Here is a 19870-nt window from a genome sequence, read left to right as displayed (position 1 = left end):
AATAGAGAAAAGGAGTAGGAAGAAATTTAGTTTGTCAACCCCAATAGAGTCAACACTATTTGCACGTGGTGAATTGAATTTCAGACTGTAATTTCTACTATTTTAAAGAGCCTACAGATAGAAATTTCCTGTATTGGCAAAGCACAAAATACAATGGCTTTGCCGGTAAATAATTCCCTCATGGTCCTTTTCCTCAGGAATTGAAGTGAGTAATCTTTTACCTGTTTGGATTTTTGAAAGAGCAAGTTAGCATTCTCATCTCCATGGCAACTCTTTACGTAGTGATTGATAGCGACCGCATCCACTAGAGTCTTTTCATTTGACATTTCCAACCAATCGGGTGGAAGCTGGGGATTAGGGGCGTTTCCACTAGTATCTGCCTTACGTCGGCCGTGCGTCATCAGTCTGCGCCAAGGGCACCGTTGGCCCGCTCCGTTCAAAGAGTAGTAGTGCTGCTTCCGCGGCAATGAGTTGTGTCCGGGCGGCGGCGGCTTGCTGCCTGTGGCGACTGCGCACAAGCGCCCTGCAGCCCCTCTCAGGTAAAGGGGAGGCCTGAACGCGATCGCGCGCGGGGCTGAGGAGCCCAGGAATTTTCTCCTTAGGCTTAGGTCGGAGAGGTCACGGGGCGGGTAGACGTTCACACGTCACAGGGCTGCGACGGAGGGCGACTGAGCGGCTGGAAAAGCGGCGCGAGGCGTGTAATCGGCCGCGGGGCCCGCCGGACCGAAAGGGGGTGGGTTTTCCGCTGTGACGTTCTGGCGAGCCCATTGGGCGTCAGTGCGTTTGGGGGCAATGACGTAATTTCACGCCTGATCTGTGACGTCATGGCAGGTGTGGTAGGGGTTCCGGGCTGAGAAGAGTTGGCAATCTTGAAAGTTTAGTGTTCTGGTGCGGGGGTGGGTGGTCCTTGTAGCTTTCGCTTATGGCCTTGTAGGTGGCCCTACGACCGGCAGCGTGGGCTTCCTCCCATACGCCCGCCCCACTCCAGAGCTTGGTAGAAGCGCAGATTCTCAGATCGCTCCCCTAACCTACCGGATCTTAACAAGCCCTTGGAATGACTCGTGTGCATTTGCAAGTTAGAGAAGCACCGGAATGTTGGAAGGAGCATCGAATTGGAGTAGGGAGGATTGGGCTTAGATTCTGACTCGTCTTTTCCTCATTTATCCGAACTGCCTCAGAAAACTGTGAGGTCATTTTCTCAAAGTTAAACCATTCGTGTACCACCGTCAGGATTTTTGCTTTATAACAATACCACTGATATTTTACCACTGATATTACTAGAGTTTTTTTTTTTTAATATCCCTAAACCGTATTCCTTTTTAAAATTAGAACATTGGAATCTAGATCCCTAGGTAAACGGAAAACCAGTATCTCTTGTCCCAAGAAAAAAATCATAAAAGTACGCTGAAAACAAGTTATTGTATTAAATACTCTTGTCTACCAAGGTTTGAACTCAAGACCAACTTTTTTCTCTTAAGAAAGGAAAATTAACAAGTGTTAGGAAGATTTTAAGATATGTCAGCTGTAAACTGAGACAGTCTCCTTGATAAAATCAAAAGAGTTGGAAGAGAATCAGTTAAGTTGCTCAGTCGTGTGTGCGACTCTTTGCGACCCCATGGACTGCAGCACACCAGGCTTCGTCCATCACCAATTCTGGGAGCTTGCTCAGACTCCTGTCTGTAGAGTCAGTGAAGCCATCCGACCATCTCATCCTCTGTCTTTCCCTTGTCCTCCTGCCTTCAATCTTTCCCAGTGTCAGGGTCTTTTCCAGTGAGTCAGTTCTTCACATCACATGGCCAAAGAATTGGAGTTTCAGCTTCAGCATCTGTCCTTCCAGTGAATATTCAGGACTGATTTCCTTTAGGATTGACTGGTTGGATCTGCTTGAAATCCAAGAGACTCTCAAGAGTCTTCTCCAACACCACAGTTCAAAAGCATTGATTCTTCCGTGCTCAGCGTCCTTTATAGTCCAACTCTCACATCCATACATGACCACTGGAAAAACCATAGCTTTGACTAGACAGACCTTTGTTGGCAGAATAACTTCTCTGCTTTTTAATATGCTATCTAGGTTGGTCATAGCTTTTCTTCCAAGGAGCAAGTGTCTTTTAATTTCAGGGCTGCAGTCAGCATCTGCAGTGATTTTGGAGCCCAAGAAAATAATGTTTCTCTTCTGTTTGCCATGAAGTGACGGGACCAGATGCCATGATCTTAGTTTTCTGAATGTTGAGTTTTAAGCCAGCTTTTTCACTCTTTTCTTTCACTTTCATCAAGAGGCTCTTTAGTTCTTCGATTTCTGCCAGAAGGGTGGTGTCATCTGCGTATCTGAGTTTATTGATATTTCTCCTGGCAATCTTGATTCCAGCTTGTGTTTCATCCAGCCCTGCATTTCACATGATGTACTCTGCATTTAAGTTAAATGAGCAGGGTGACAATATAAAGCCTTGACATACTCCTTTCCCAATTTGGAAACAGTCTGTTATTCCATGTCCAGTTCTAACTGTTGCTTCTTGACTTGCATACAGGTTTCTGTATGTGTGTATGGAAGAGAATAATTATTAACTAAAAAACATCATAGCCACTTAAGATCTTTTCATATATGACTTGAAATATCCTAGGTGCCATCACTGGTATATGTTTCACATTTTAGGAAATTACGAATATAAAATGATGCACTTGAGAGCTTTTAGCAATGGGCCTCAATTTTATTATTTCTCAGTTTTAAAGTGTGTGACAGTACAGGCAAAACTCAGGATTGTTGAAGATGAATTTTAATGCTCCTTCATTCTTTTTCATTTATAGTTACTCTGCGTCCTGTGTATCTTTTTATTGTCGTGATAATAAGAAAGGTTTTATTATTGTGTTTCTCCAAAAAAGGAAATAACCAGATTGTTCCCAATTTTATATGTAATAAATGGCAATTTGGAATTGTTAAAAAGTCTGTGTTAGAGACAAGATAGGTATTTTATGATTCTAGTTCTGTGTTCTGTCTATGGTCCATCTCATACTTTTTTTTCTTTTCCATTATGGCTTATTACTAGATATTGAATATAGTTTCCTGTGCTATATAGTAGGACCTTGTTTATCTATTCTTTTAAAAAACGTCTTTGATGTGGACCTTTTTTATGTCTTTATTGAATTTGTTGCAATATTGTTTCTGTCTTATGTTTTGGTTTTTGGCTGTGAGGAAAGTGGGATCCTAGCTCCCTGAGCAGAGTTCAAACCCATGCTGCCTGCAATTGAAGGCACAGTTTTAACCACTGGACTGCCTTATTTATTTTACATATAGTAGTTTGTATCTGTTAATTCCAAACTCTTAATTTATCCCTCCCCCACCTCATTTCCCTTTTGGTAACCAAAAACTTGTTTTCTATGTCTGTGAATCTGTTTCTTAAATAAGTTCTTTTGTAAACTTCTTAGTTCTCATTTTAGATTCCACACATAAGTGGTATCACCTGGTATTTGTGTTTCAGTGCCTTCATTTAGTATGATAATCTCTAGATCCATGCATGTTGCTGCAAATGGCATTATTTCTGTGTGTGTTGTGTGTGTGTAGATAGACCACATCTTCTTTGTCCATTCATCTGTCAGTGGATATTTAGGTTGCTTCCATCTCTTGGCTGTTGTAGTCTGCTGTGAACATTGGGGTGCATATGTCTTTTCCAATTATAGGTGTGTGATTTATTTCTGGGCTTTATTCTGTTCTATTGATCCATTTGTCTGTTTTTGTGCCAGTGCTACTGTTTTGATTACTGGAGCTTTGGAGTATTGTCTGAAATCAGGGAGGGTTATTCTTCCAGCTTTGTTCTTTTTTCCCAAGCTTGCTTTGGTAATTCTGAGCTTCATGGTTCCATACAGATTTCAGGATTATTTGTTCTAGTTCTGTGAAAAATGTCATGTGTGATTTGATAGGGGTTACATTAAATCTGTAGATTACTCTGGATAGTATGACCGTTTAAACAATATTTTTGCAATCTACAAAGCATCCAAGCATCCATCTGATACTTTTTAAAGCCACCTCACAGAGATTGTGACAAGATAGAGATGGCGAATATTAGGTTACCTCACCCTCCACACGTACCTCAAAAAGTGTTTATTAGGTGCCTGAATCTGGAAAAGTGTTGCAGTGCTAGGGAAAAATCAAATATGTTTTTAATAGAATTCTAACTCTACCTGTCAAAAGTCAGCTGTGTGTTTGAACTCAGGCTCATCTTATGCACTCAATCCTTTGCTATTTCTCAGTAAATGATTTCTTAAAAATTAATATTGAGGAATTTCCTGATGATCCAATGGTTAGAACTTGGCACTTTCACTGCTGAGGGCCCAGTTCAATGGTTCAGTCCCTGGTCTGGGAATTAAGATCCCACAAGCCACTCAGCTTGGCCAAAAAAAAAGAAAGGAGTATTGCTTATTTTAAAAGTTCTTTCTTATTAACACATTTTGTGGTGGGAGTAACAAAATGAAAGAACAAGCAAACAAGATTATTTTAAGAAATAGAGTCATCTTGCTACTTATTTATTTATGGCTGCCCTGGGTTTCTTGCTTTGCACAGGCTTCCTCTAACTGCAGCGAGTCGGGTCTGCTCTCTGTTGCGGTTCGAGGGCTTCTCATTGCAGTGGCTTCTCTTGTTATGGAACACAAGCTGTAGGCGGGTGGGCTTCGGTAGTTGTGACTTGGCTCTAGAGTACAGGTTCAGTAGTTGTGACACACAGGCTTAGTTGCCCTGTGGTGTATGGGATTTTTCAGAACCAGAAATCGAACCCATGTCCCCTGCATTCGCAGACAGATTCCTAGCCACTGGACCAACAGGGAAAGTCCCATCTCATCATTTTTAATTTTAACTTTTGAACCTGATCTTTCTACAAGGAGGCTAGGCCTTGGACTTGGAGGAAAAACTTGGCACAGGTTACCTTGACTTTGTCCAGTGTCTCCAGTTGTTCTCCACATAGAAACATGGTCATGGAGGGACTTCCCTGGCAGTCCTGCAGTTAAGACTGCACTTCCGCTGCAGGGGGCGCAGGTTCAATGCCTAGTAGGGGAACTAAGATCCTGCATGCAGCATGGCCAAAACAAAACAAAAGGCCATGGACCACAGTGATCTGCTGTCTGATGACATAGATCTGAGTGGTACCTTACACCTGGCAGAACGTGGAATCCAGCCAGTTAAGTCAGGCATGCTCAGTGAGATGAAGCAGGTTCTGTGGAAGAATGGATCAAAGTTGGGACACCATGCTTCAGACCCCCATATCCACTGCTCCTTTGTCTAGAGTGAGGCATTTAAAATCCTCAGCCTGAAAAGTTCAAACACAGAACTATCTCAGACTTTATCAGGCCTACCCCATCACTTTGTGTCCAAAGCACTCAAGCCTTTTTTAATGGAAAAAGAAAAAAAGGCTATAGATGTATGAGAATGAAACTTTTCTACACATTTTGTGGGTGTTCCTTAGCCTAAATGAAAGGTATCTACTAGACAGGTAGGTAGTCATACATAAGAGCCATGAAGCACATCTCAAAATGGTATCAATACAGCCAGAGTTCACATTACCAACTAAAAGGTCTAAGTCTTTACTTCCATATCTGCAAAATAAGTTAACACCTTATACATCTAAACGTGTTATAAAACTGTTCTCTTAGGGGAGAGAACTTTGGGAATGCTCTAATACAAGCCTCAGAGATTATAGTCAAGGTGTTAACTATTTGGAGATTAGACAAAATCTAATCTATCCTGAAGAATTTACATTTTGAAAGCAAGAAGAGACAAAAACAAAAAAAAATAAAAAAATAAAAATTGGAAAAAAAAAAAAGAAAGCAAGAAGAGTTCAGTTGAATCAAGTACCAGAATGAGATGAAACGTAAGCACTAGACCAAATTCTTAAAGTCTGATGCTCACCGGCACAGATACTTTTAATAAGAGAAATTAAATCTATGGTTCTTAACCTTGGCTGCAGAGAACATTTGTGCACAGAACTTTTTAAAAGCATCATCTCCCAGGGATCAACTGGGGAGGAGCATCCATGATTCTGAGAGCCCCCTAGGGATTGTGCGCAGCCAGAGTTGGAAAAGAAGCAGGTGTGTGAACTGGGGAACCATGCCCATCCAGAGACAGCGGCCGTGTTAGCTGCCTAGGAAGAAGACGCCATTGGTGTCTCTAGATCATCATACACTTCAAGTGAAGTCAGGCTCCAGATCTTCAGTTAGATCTTCTCTCCTTTAAATACTGGTAACTAATTTACTTTACAAAACAAAACTACACACTGCTGTATTTAAAATGGATAACCAACAAGGACCTACTGTATGGCACATGGAACTCTGCTCAATGTTATGTGGCAGCCTGGATGGGAGGGCCGTTTCGGGGAGAATGGATACGTGTATATGTATGGCTGAGTCCCTTCCCTGTTCGCCTGAAACTATCACATTTTTTGATAATCGGCTGTACCCCAACACAAAATAAGAAATTTAAAAAACAAAGCCACAAATCACTACAGGTTAAACAGAGTACATTTGTAGGCATCCCCAACCTATGGGGAGCTTTTTTGTGACCTCTGCTGTAAGATGCCTCTTTCTTCTATGAAAGGAAACGTCTCAATTTTACCCAAGAGTAATGGAGAATAAACACTTGCATTGCAGCTTACGGAAGAAGAATCAGTGTCAGATTTTGCAGTTCAAGAATGACCTTAGACAACATCAATAGGGAAGCTGTGGATCGAATAATCCGGGTGGATCATGCAGGTGAATATGGAGCGAACCGCATCTATGCAGGGCAGATGGCCATCCTGGGTCGGACAAGCGTCGGACCGGTCATTCAGGTGGGCACCTCTTGATCTCTCAGTAATGAATCACACTGGGTCATCCATTGTCAAGGGAGGTACTGTTGTCCCCAAGAGAAGGAAAATTGGTTATGGGGTGGGGGTGGAGGAGTAAAAAGCATATTATTCTTTTTTATAAAGTGCAGACAGACATAAACAGATTTATAGTACATAAACAAATATACAGTCTACCTATAGTATTAAAATTTCATGGGGCGGGGCAATAAAAAGGATTAAGAGTCATTGCATTCACTCAAAGCAACAGTTGTAAGACCTTGTGGTCCCACCCCTAGTAGACCCCAGTGGAGATATTTTATATTATAGGCTGAGAGGCAGATTGGACAGGCCTGGGCTTCATAGTCACACAGACCGAAGTTCACATTCCCGCCCTCTCCCACCTCCTACCTGTGTGAGCTTGAGGAAGTCACGTGACGTGTTCTGTGTCTGCAAAAGGAGCTGACACAACATCATTTTGGTGAAGAATAAATGAGCTGGTGTAGAGCAGCTAATACCATGCCTGGCATGTTTTAGACACTTAGCACAAGTTAAATTGCCTGCTCTGAGTACTTGGGCAAGTTACTTAACCTCTCTGTGCCTCACTTCCTTCATCTGTATAGTGAGGATAATAACAGTTTGTCTTTCACAAAGCAGTTGTGCAGATGAAGTCAAATATGTATGTAAGCTATTTGACAGTACCTGGCTATGGGACATACTCTTTTAAGTGTTAGCTCTTATGATCATTCTTCCTTTTTCCTTTGATGTAAATGATATATTTCTGGCTGTCTGAAAGGACATCATATAAAAGGTAATATTCTGCCCTCCTAAGTTTGAAATAGGCTACACATCTCATGTCTTTGGGGGTGCACTGTGAATTTGAGCAACTTTGGCCAGCTCTGCGGTTCGTAGTCTGCTTGTCTGGGATGGAGATAACAGACACTTCTCTTGGTTTGCTGTCTCTCTTCCCCATAATCTGATGTTTAGGGCTTTTCCTTCTATGATTCAAGGGGACTGGGGGAGGTAGCAGTTCTCATCATTCTCCCCATTGTGCTTCCTTTACCGACATGAACAGGGCATGTGGCTTCCTTATTATGTAGCAGGTGGTCTCTCTGAAATGTCTTTGTTCTTATGTTTCTTACAGAAAATGTGGGATCAAGAAAAGGACCACTTGAAAAAGTTCAATGAGTTGATGGTTGCATTCAGGGTGCGGCCAACCATTCTGATGCCCTTTTGGAACGTGGTGGGGTTTGCACTGGGTACGTGTCTATCTGGGAGAGCCTGTGTGAGCCTAGGGATCTGGGAGGATTGAATCAGTAAATAACCCCTCTACAGTTCTTGTTATGTCCTCTTACAACCTTATAATTCATATTCTAAAGTTAAATTGATTTTTTTTTTGCTTAAATTAAGATAAAACCTTAAAATCAGTACTTTTATAAATAGAAGATACATTGAAAATAACTACAACAGAGAGGAAAAAGGCTAGAGTAATTTGACTGTGGCCAGATGAAGTTCCCTAATGAAGGTTCTAAACTTGGGATCTGCTCACTCTTAAAAAGAGTCAGGGAATTCCCTGGCAGTTCAGTGGTTAGGACTCAGCGCTTTCATTGCTGAGGGCCCAGGTTCCAGCCTAGGTGGGGAACGAAGATCCCACAAGCCCTGAGGCACAGCCAAAAGAAAAAGGGAGAGTCAGTGATACAGAAGAACCAAGAAACCCCAGTGAAGACTCGCTCCTGCCATAATCAGAAGGTTAGAAAAAGCACTGAGAGAAGAACATTCTTACTGTGTGATTCAGTTTGAATCACCACACTGTCATCTGGTACCGTGGTTTTCAAGGATGGCAGGTTGCTCCTGAGGACACTTGGCAACATCTAAAGACAGTTTTGGTTGTTGCAACTGCGGATGCCACAGGCACCTAGTGGGTAAAGGTCAGGGATCCAGCTAAACATCCTACCACGTTCAGGACACTCCCCCACAAGGAATTACCCAGCCCCAGGGTGCCAGGTGACAAACCCTGACCTGGTCTCCATCCCCAGTGGTGTCAACCCTTTACCTCCTGGATCTGACCATTCCAGGCGCTGGAACTGCCCTGCTTGGGAAGGAGGGCGCCATGGCCTGCACGGTGGCCGTGGAAGAGTCCATCGCACACCACTACAACAACCAGATCAGGACGCTGATGGAGAAGGAGCCTGAAAAATACGAGGAGCTTCTGCAGGTATCTGACCATGCTCTGGAAGGGTCTGCCAGGGGCAGGGGGAAGGGCAGATATGCAGTTTGATAAGAGGACCAAAGTTGGGTGTTGGGGACTAGCACTGCCTTGGAGACCTAGGGCAGCAGCTCGTTTGAAAGGCGTGCAAACTGAGGCAGCTGTGGGCCATGTCACATGCTCGGGCGGAGCTGGGACTGAAACCCGTGTTTCCTGAGCCCACACCTGTATTCTGTCTGCCTCTGGATCATTGTTAGATCCTGAGCAAAGACCATGAGCACAGATCCTTCATGTTAAGTAAATGAGTATCCTCAGAATAATAAATAAGTATCCTCAGAAATTTTGTACAGAAAATAAGAGAACTGTTTAATTTTTTTGTTTTAAGTCAGTGGCCACCCACCTGTCTCTGTAAATAAGTTTTTCTGGAACACAGCTGCACTTATTTGTCTGCATGTCCATGGCTCTAGTCCCCTCTAGGGTGGCAGAGTTGAGTCATCATGACAGGGACTTTACAGCCCAAGAAACCTGAAGTACTGCCTCTGGGCCTTTGCAGGAAAAGTCTGCCTACCTGTGTCTTAGCTGGTAATATGAGGCTTTGGCCACCAAAGTAAGTCAGAACAGTGGGGAGTTGGAAGGCTGACTTGTTTCACTTTCTTTTTATTTAACCAGGTGATCAGGAAATTTCGGGATGAAGAGCTTGAGCACCATGACATAGGCCTTGAACATGACGCAGAACTGGTGGGGACCCATCTTTACTGTTTGCTTGTGGTGGTACTTTATTTGGAAGGTTGAGGGACAGGAACGTTTCTGTTTCCAGAAAGTTATAAAACGACCGTCAGAGAAACAGAACCCATATCCGTCAGTTCAGTTCAGTCACTCAGTTGTGTCCAATTCTTTGCAACCCCATGGACTACAGCATACCAGGCTTCCCTGTGCATCACCAACTCCCAGAGATTGCTCAACTCAGGTCTGTTGAGTCGGTGATGCCATCCAGCCATCTCATCCTCTGTCTTCCCCTTTTCGACTGCTGCCTTCAATCTTTCCCAGCATGAGGGTCTTCTCCAAGGAGTCGTTCTTCACACCACCTGGCCAAAGCACTGGGAGTTTCATCTTCAGCATCAGTCCTGCCAGTGAATGTTTAGGACTGATTTCTTTAGCATTGACTGGTTGGATCTCTTTACAGTCCAAGAGACTCTCAAGAGTCTTCTCCAACACCACAGTTCAAAAGCATCAATTCTTTGGTGCTCAGCTTTCTTTATAGTCCAACTCTCACATCCATACATGACTACTGGAAAAACCATAGCTTTGACTAGACGGACCTTTGTTGGCAAAGTAATGTCTCTGCTTTTTAATATGCTGTGTAGGTTGGTCATAGCTTTTCTTCCAAGGAGCAAGCATCTTTCAATATCATGGCTGCACTCGCCATCTGCAGTGATTTTGGAGCCCCCCAAAATAAAGTCTGTTATTGTTTCCCCATCTATTTGCCATGAAGTGATGGAACCAGATGCTGTGATCTTAGTTTTCTGAATGTTGAGTTTTAAGCCAGCTTTTTCACTCTCCTCTTTCACTTTCATCAAGAGGCTCTTTAGTTCTTCTTCACTTTCTGCCATAAGGGTGGTGTCATCTTTGTATCTGAGGTTTTTGATGTTTCTCCCAGCAATCTTGATTTCAGCTTGTGCTTCATCCAGTCCCGCATTTCGCATGATGTACTCTGCATTTAAGTTAATTAATCAGGGTGACAATATACAGCCTTGACGTACTCCTTTCCCATATTGGAACCAGTCCGTGTTCCTTGTCTGGTTCTAACTGTTTCTTCCTGACCTGCATACAGATTTCTTAGGAGGCAGGTAAAGTGGTCTGGTATTCCTAACTCTTGAAAAATCATCCACATTTTGTTGTGATCCACATAGCCAAAGGCTTTGGTGTAAGTCAGTAAAGCAGACGTAGATGTTTTTCTGGAACTCTCTTGCTTTTTCTATGATCCAAAGGATGTTGGCAATTTGATCTCTGGTTCCTCTGCCATTTCTTAATCCAGCTTGAACATCTGGAAGTTCTTGGTTCATGTACTGTTGAAGCCTGGCTTGGTGAATTTTGAGCATTACTTTGCTAGTGTGTGAGATAAGTGCAATTGTGTGGTAGTTTGAACATTCTTTGGCATTGTGTTCCTTTGAGATTGGAATGAAAACTGAGCTTTTCCAGTTCTGTGGCCACTGCTGAGTTTCCCAAATTTGCTGGCATATTGAGTAGAGCACTTTAGTCGCATCATCTTTTAGAATTTGAAATAGCTCAACTGGAATTCCATCACCTCCACTAGCTTTGTTCATAGTGATGCTTCCTAAGGCCCACTTGACTTCACATTCCAGGATGTCTGGTTCTAGGTGGGTGATCACACCATCGTGATTATCTGGGTTGTGAAGATCTTTTTTGTACAGTTCTTGTGTGTATTCTTGCCACCTCTTCTTAACCTCTTCTGCTTCTGTTAGGTTCATATCATCTCTGTCCTTTATTGTGTCCATCTTTGCATGAAATGTTCCCTTAATATCTCTAATTTTCTTGAAGAGATCTCTGGACTTTCCCATTCTATTGTTTTCTTCTATTTCTTTGCACTGATTTAGGTCATATCTGAATGGTCTAGTGGTTTTCCTACTTTCTTCAGTTTAAGTCTGAAATCTGCAATAAGGAGTTCATAATCTGAGCCACAGTCAGCTCCTGGTCTTGTTTTTGTAGACTGTGTAGAGCTTCTCCATCCTCAACTGCAAAAAATATAATCAGTCTGATTTTGGTATTGAGCATCTGGTGATGTCCATGTGTAGAGTCTTCTCTTGTGTTGCAAGAGAGTGTTTGCTATGACCAGTGCATTCTCTTGGCAAAACTCTGTTAGCCTTTGCCCTATTTCATTTTGTACTCCCAGGCCAAATTTGCCTGTTACCCTAGGTATCTCTTGACTTCCTACTTTTGAATTCCAGTCTCCTATGAAGAAAAGGACATCTTTTTTGGTTTAGTTCTACAAGGTCTTGTAGGTCTTCATAGAACCGTTAAACTTCAGCTTTTTCAGCATTAGTGATTGGGCATAGGCTTGGATTACTGTGATACTGAATGGTTTACCTTGGAAATGAAGAGAGATCATTCTGTCGTTTTTGAGATTGCATCCAAGTACTACATTTCAGACTCTTTTATTGACTATGAGGGCTACTCCATTTCTTCTAAGGGATTCTTGCCCACAGTAGTAGATATAATGGTCATCTGAGTTAAATTCACCCATTCCAGTCCATTTTAGTTCACTGATTCCTAAAATGTCAATGTTCACTCTTGCTATCTCCTGTTTAACCACTTCCAATTTACCTTGATTCATGGACCTAACATTCCAGGTTCCTATGAAATATTGTTCTTTACAGCATTGGACATTAGTTCCATCACCAGTCATATTCACAATTGGGCGTTAACAGAACTGCTTGACAGAAAGCAAGTAAATGCCTTGCTCCAACTGGGAATCATTTCTTGCTTCCTTATCCTATTCCCCAGCACATTCCCTCTTTCTGGTGAGAAGCTGGTTGGGTCAGATGTTTTGGCTGTAGCAAAGGTATTCCAATCTTTGGAAAGGATTTTTTTTCCCCCTGTTAAAATAATTTCTTAGATCTTATTACTTACCCAGAGAAGTCCCAACCCTGCCATGCTAGACTTGTACCTTACAATGGAAGGTGAACATAGAACGGATTTCTTTGGTTTGCTTACTGTTGTTTTTTTTTTAACAGGCTCCAGCATATGCTGTTCTGAAGAGCGTTATCCAGGCTGGATGCAGAGTGGCGATATATTTATCAGAAAGACTTTAAAGTATGTCCACTTTTCCTTGTGCATAAGAATAATAGTAATTTAACAGGTGACAGTGGCAGAAAAGGAAATGTACAGTTATTGTTCTGTGAATTTGTTAATAAATTATGAGAGGTTTTTTCATTAATAAAACTCTCCAGTTTTGGTTGTTCTCTGTGCTGCTTCATGGCCATAAGGCTGACAGTTTACCAGATGTGTTCAGATTACAGCAAATGAAGCTGGTTCTCATTTGGTCTATAAATTTTGTTCTAAAGCAACAAGTATGAATCATTAAGAAAGTAACATATCTTCAAGAGAAAAAAAAATGAGTTTACTGGTAACACAAAGTAATTTAAAACAGTGATGTTTAAAATTAACAAAGCAAGACTGTCTAGCCCATCAGGTAAGCAGAAGACTGAAGTTTTTATTGTGAAATGTGGGTTGAGGGCAGGTTACTCCCATCAGAGAATATACTAAATTGTGGGTTATTTGTGAAGTTGAATTACAATCATTTCCCTAAAAAATGGAACAAAATGAACTATAATTTTCATACTTTGTTGAAGTCCTTTATGATTTACAAATTTTAAATAATTTGTGGGAAAAAACCTAGATCAGTGGTTCTCTTCTCTGGCTGCACATTAGGGTTCCTGAAGACCATTTTAGAATTTTTCAGACTGTGAACCAAAAATTCTGACTTCATTAGTGGGGAGCCCAGGATCACAATGGTTTCGAAAGTGCCCAGGTGATTCTAGGCTGAGTCAGGGCTGGGAACCCCTAGACTAGATTGTCAGCTTCTTGTGGTGAAGAATCATGTCTTTGGGCCTCTGCCTCTTGCCTAGCACCCTGTGTTTAATCACCACCTTGCTTCAGGGCGTCCTGTTTTGAAGGACAGCAACACTGGGATAAGTTTGGACTAGTCCTCTATAACCTCTCTTTTTTCCTAAACCAAACATGCATTTAATCTTATGTGAGCAAGTGAATCAGTCTTCTGGTACTAATTGCAATAAATTAAACATGGGAGAGAAGGGTTGAAGACAACTGAATTCTAAATTCTTGCACTAGGTTACAAACAGATGTCTGTTGAAAGGCCAAGTTTCTACTCAGTTGTTGCCTGTCTCCATTATTTTATTTTATTTATTTATTTTTTTCATTTATTTTTATTAGTTGGAGGCTAATTACTTTACAATATTGTAGTGGTTTTTGCCATACATTGACATGAATCAGTCATGGATTTACGTGTATTCCCCATCCTGAACCCCCCTCCCACCTCCCTCCCCATCCCATCCCTCTGGGTCGTCCCAGTGCACCAGCCCTGTTATTTTATAAATATGCATTTTATGTCTTTCCTATAAAGACAATGAGTTTATTGAGGGCTGAACATCTTTTCTAGTTCCTAGTACACAGTACGTGCCCATTAAAAAGGAGGGGAGGAAGGCCAGAAGGGAATGGCAGGACATACTTAAAGTAATGAAAGAGACTAACCTACAACCTAGATTACTGTACCCAGCAAGGATCTCATTCAGACATGAAGGAGAATTCAAAAGCTTTACAGACAAGCAAAAGCTGAGAGAATTCAGCACCACCAAACCAGCTCTTCAACAAATGCTAAAGGATCTTCCCTAGACAGGAAACACAGAAAGGTTGTATAAATGTGAACCCAAAAGAACAAAGTAAATGGCAACGGGACCATACCTATCAATAATTACCTTAAATGTAAATGGGTTGAATGCCCCAACCAAAAGACCAAGACTGGCTGAATGGATACAAAAACAAGACCCCTATATATGCTGTCTACAAGAGACCCATCTCAAAACAAGAGACACATACAGACTAAAAGTGAAGGGCTGGAAAAAAATATTTCACGCAAATGGAGAACAAAAGAAAGCAGGAGTCGCAATACTCATATCAGATAAAATAGACTTTCAAATAAAGGCTGTGAAAAGAGACAAAGAAGGACACTACATAATGACCAAAGAATCAATCCAAGAAGAAGATATAACAATTATAAATATATATGCACCCAACATAGGAGCACTGCAATATGTAAGGCAAACGCTAACAAGTATGAAAGAGGAAATTAATAGCAACACAATAATAGTGGGAGACTTTAATACCCCACTCACAACTTTGGATAGATCAACTAAACAGAAAATTAACAAAGAAACACAAACCTTAAATGACACAATGGACCAGCTAGACCTAATTGATATCTATAGGACATTTCACCCCAAAACAATCAACTTCACCTTTTTCTCAAGTGCACATGGAACCTTCTCCAGAATATATCACATCCTGTGCCGTAAATCTGGTCTTGGTAAATTCAAAAAAATTGAAAGCATTCCAGTCATCTTTTCTGGCCACAGTGCAGTAAGATTAGATCTCAATTACAGGGAAAAAATTGTTAAAAATTCAAACACATGGAGGCTAAATAACATGCTTCTGAATAACCAACAAATCATAGAAGAAATTTAAAAAAATCAAAATATGCATAGAAATGAATGAAAATGAAAACACAACAACCCAAAACCAATGGGACACTGTAAAAGCAGTGCTAAGGGGAGGGTTCATAGCATTACAGGCTTACATCAAGAAACAAGAAAAATGTCAAATAAATAACCTGACTCCACACCTAAAGCAACTAGAGAAGGAAGAAATGAAGAACCCCAGGGTAAGTAGAAGGAAAGAAATCTTAAAAATTAGGGCAGAAATAAATGCAAAAGAAACTAAAGAGACCATAGCAAAAATCAACAAAGCTAAAAGCTGGTTTTTTGAAAAAATAAAATTGACAAACCGTTAGCAAGACTCATTAAGAAACAAAGGGAGAAGAACCAAATTAACAAAATTAGAAATGAAAATGGAGAGATCATAACAGACAACACTGAAATACAAAGGATCATAAGAGACCGCTACCAGCAGCTCTATGCCAATAAAATGGACAACTTGGAAGAAATGGACAAATTCTTAGAAAAGTATAACTTTCCAAAACTGAACCAGGAAGAAATAGAAGATCTTAACAAACCCATCACAAGCAAGGAAATCGAAACTGTAATCAGAAATCTTCCAGCAAACAAAAGCCCAGGACCAGATGGCTTCACAGCTGAATTCTACCAAAAATTTAGAGAAGATCTAACACCTGTCTTACTCAAACTCTTCCAGAAAATTGCAGAAGGTAAACTTCCAAACTCATTCTATGAGGCCACCATCACCCTAATTCCAAAACCAGACAAAGATGCCACAAATAAAACTACAGGCCAATATCACTGATGAACATAGATGCAAAAATCCTTAACAAAATTCTAGCAAACAGAATCCAACAACATATTAAAAAAAATCATACACCATGACCAAGTAGCTTTATCCCAGGAATGCAAGGATTCTTTAATATCCACAAGTCAATCAATGTAATACACCATATTAACAAATTGAAAGATAAAAACCATATGATTATCTCAATAGATGCAGAGAAAGCCTTTGACAAAATTCAACACCCATTTATGATTAAAACTCTCCAGAAAGCAGGAATAGAAGGAACATACCTCAACATAATAAAAACTATATATGACAAACCCACAGCAAGCATTACCCTCAATGGTGAAAAATTGAAAGCATTTCCCCTAAAATCAGGAACAAGACAAGGGTGCCCACTCTCACCACTACTATTCAACATAGTTTTGGAAGTCTTGGCCACAGCAATCAGAGCAGAAAAAGAAGTAAAAGGAATCCAGATAGGAAAAGAAGAAGTGAAACTCTCGCTGTTTGCAGATGACATGATCCTCTACATAGAAAACCCTAAAGACTCTACTAGAAAATTACTAGAGCTAATCAACGAATATAGTAAAGTTGCAGGATATAAAATTAACACACAGAAATCCCTTGCATTCCTATACACTAACAATGAGAAAACAGAGAAATTAAGGAAACAATACCATTCACCATTGCAACAAAAAGAATAAAATACTTAGGAGTATATCTACCTAAAGAAACAAAAGACCTATACATAGAAAACTATAAAACACTGATGAAAGAAATCAAAGAGGACACAAACAGATGGAGAAACATACCGTGTTCATGGATTGGAAGAATCAATATTGTCAAAATGGCTATTCTACCCAAAGCAATCTATAGATTCAATGCAATCCCTATTAAGCTACCAACGGTATTTTTCACAGAACTAGAACAAATAATTTCACAATTTGTATGGAAATACAAAAAACCTCGAATAGCCAAAGTAATCTTGAGAAAGAAGAATGGAACTGGAGGAATCAACCTGCCTGACTTCAGGCTCTACTACAAAGCCACAGTCATCAAGACAGTATGGTACTGGCACAAAGACAGAAACATAGATCAATGGAACAGAATAGAAAGCCCAGAGATAAATCCACGAACCTATGGACACCTTATCTTTGACAAAGGAGGCAAGGATATACAATAGAAAAAAGACCAACTCTTTAACAAGTGGTGCTGGGAAAACTGGTCAACCACTTGTAAAAGAATGAAACTAGAACACTTTCTAACACCATACACAAAAATAAACTCAAAATGGATTAAAGATCTAAATATAAGACCAGAAACTATAAAGCTCCTAGAGGAGAACATAGGCAAAACACTCTCCAACATAAATCACAGCAGGATCCTCTATGACCCACCTCCCAGAATATTGGAAATAAAAGCAAAAATAAACAAATGGGACCTAATGAAACTTAAAAGCTTTTGCACAACAAAGGAAACTATAAGCAAGGTGAAAAGACAGCCCTCAGATTGGGAGAAAATAATAGCAAATGAAGCAACAGACAAAGGACTAATCTCAAAAATATACAAGCAACTCCTGCAGCTCAATTCCAGAAAAATAAATGACCCAATCAAAAAATGGGCCAAAGAACTAAACAGACATTTCTCCAAAGAAGACATACAGATGGCTAACAAACACATGAAAAGATGCTCAACATCACTCATTATCAGAGAAATGCAAATCAAAACCACAATGAGGTACCATTACATGCCAGTCAGGATGGCTGCTATCCAAAAGTCTACAAGCAATAAATGCTGGAAAGGGTGTGGAGAAAAGGGAACCCTCTTACACTGTTGGTGGGAATGCAAACTAGTACAGCCGCTATGGAGAACAGTGTGGAGATTTCTTAAAAAACTGGAAATAGAACTGCCATATGACCCAGCAATCCCACTTCTGGGCATACACACTGAGGAAACCAGATCTGAAAGAGACACGTGCACCCCAATGTTCATCGCAGCACTGTTTATAATAGCCAGGACATGGAAGCAACCTAGATGCCCATCAGCAGATGAATGGATAAGGAAGCTGTGGTACATATGCACCATGGAATATTACTCAGCCGTTAAAAAGAATTCATTTGAACCAGTTCTAATAAGATGGATGAAACTGGAGCCCATTATACAGAGTGAAGTAAGCCAGAAAGATAAAGAACATTACAGCATACTAACGCATATATATGGAATTTAGAAAGATGGTAACGACAACCCTATATGCAAAAGAGAAAAAGAGACACAGAAGTACAGAACAGACTTTTGGACTCTGTGGGAGAAGGCGAGGGTGGGATGTTTCGAGAGAACAGCATCGAAACATGTATATCATCAAGGGTGAAACAGATCACCAGCCCAGGTTGGATGCATGAGACAAGTGCTCGGGCCTGGTGCACTGGGAAGACTCAGAGGGATTGGGTAGAGAGGGAGGTGGGAGGGGGGATTGGGATGGGGAATACATGTAAATCCATGGCTGATTCATGTCAATGTATGACAAAACCCATTACAATATTGTAAAGTAATTAGCCTCCAATAAAAATAAATGAAAAATAAAAAAATAAAAAGGAGGGGAGGAAAGGAGAAAAGGAAGAGAGGGACAAAATGTACTGAAGTGAACGTCATTCAGTCGTGTCCATCTCTTTGTGACCCCATGGGCTACACAGCCCGTGGAATTCTCCAGGCCAGAACACTGGAGTGGGTAGCCTTTCCCTTCTCCAGGGGATCTTCCCAACCCAGGGATCGAACCCAGGTCTCCCGCATCAAGTAGCTACCAAACTGCTGGGAAAACGGCCTGGGTGGGTGTTCTTCATATCCTCTGGATCTCACTGCCAGAGGTGCCCAGTCAGATCACAAAACTGCTGCTCAGCTCAGAACCTCGCTGTGGCTTTTCCCAGTTTTCACAGGTTAAAGGTCAGGGTCCCTAAGATGGCTTACGAGACCTACATGATCTGGCCTCTGTGATAGCTTCCCCTTCCTCACTCTATTTCTAGTCACCCGGGCCCTTTCCTACTCCTTGAAATGGTGAGGCATATTTCTGCCTTGTGGCCTTTGCAATGGCCATTCCCTCAGCCTGGAATCCTTTTCCCCGGATATCTCCATGGTGAAATCCCTCACCAACTCCTAAGGTTTTGTTCAAATGTCAGTTTTGAAAGGACACCCACTCTGAACACCTTTTTCAAAAAGGTTGTAAAGCCCACCCCACCATATAACCTCATGCCCCTTGCTCTGTTCTGCACTTTTCCCCCAGAGCACTACTACCTTCCAGCATATTATATAAGGTACTCACTTCTTGTGTTTCTTGTCTGTTTTCTCCCTGCAAGAATATCAGCTCTATAGGGTAGAAATTTTTGTTTTAATCACTGACACATAACTAGTTGATGGGATTGGATGAAGAAATTGTTCTCCCTTATTAGAAGTCATTTTCAGATAACTGGTAAATCAGAACTACTCCTGTTTGCATCCCAGCAAAATTCAGTGGAGATTTATTGAAAAGATACTACCAAGCTGAGCTGGGCCCCTGGCCCTGGTCTGTACAAATTGTTCTGCTGTAAAACTCAAAATCTTTTAGCCAGCGGATGGGGAGGGGGGTGGGGTAGGGAGATGTACCACGAAACCAAAGGAAGGCCCTTCTCTGTGTTTCTTGCTGATGAGTTAAAAAAATACAGACTGGAGTTTTGCATCTGAATCCACGTGCAAAAGAATGAATTTAGATCTGTACCTAACAGCACATAAAAAAATTAAAACACACTGCTAAATTTCTAAAGCTTTTAGAAGAAAGCAT

The 19870-nt window shown here is 41.1% G+C and overlaps 1 protein-coding gene across 1 annotated transcript; it reads left to right on the top strand.

The window, feature by feature from the left end:
• The first annotated feature begins 379 nt into the window (after positions 1-379).
• Positions 380-12982, top strand: COQ7 (coenzyme Q7, hydroxylase). The gene is made up of 6 exons (XM_061152927.1): positions 380-539; positions 6628-6806; positions 7945-8059; positions 8876-9015; positions 9676-9744; positions 12759-12982. The coding sequence occupies exons 1-6, from the start codon at positions 467-469 to the stop codon at positions 12834-12836; spliced, it is 654 nt and encodes a 217-aa protein (XP_061008910.1). The 5' UTR covers positions 380-466; the 3' UTR covers positions 12837-12982.
• The last annotated feature ends 6888 nt before the right edge of the window (positions 12983-19870 follow it).

This window comes from Dama dama, chromosome 10 (genome assembly GCF_033118175.1).
Source record: "Dama dama isolate Ldn47 chromosome 10, ASM3311817v1, whole genome shotgun sequence".
Taxonomy (NCBI): domain Eukaryota; kingdom Metazoa; phylum Chordata; class Mammalia; order Artiodactyla; family Cervidae; genus Dama; species Dama dama.
This window is presented reverse-complemented; position numbering and strand designations above follow the sequence as displayed.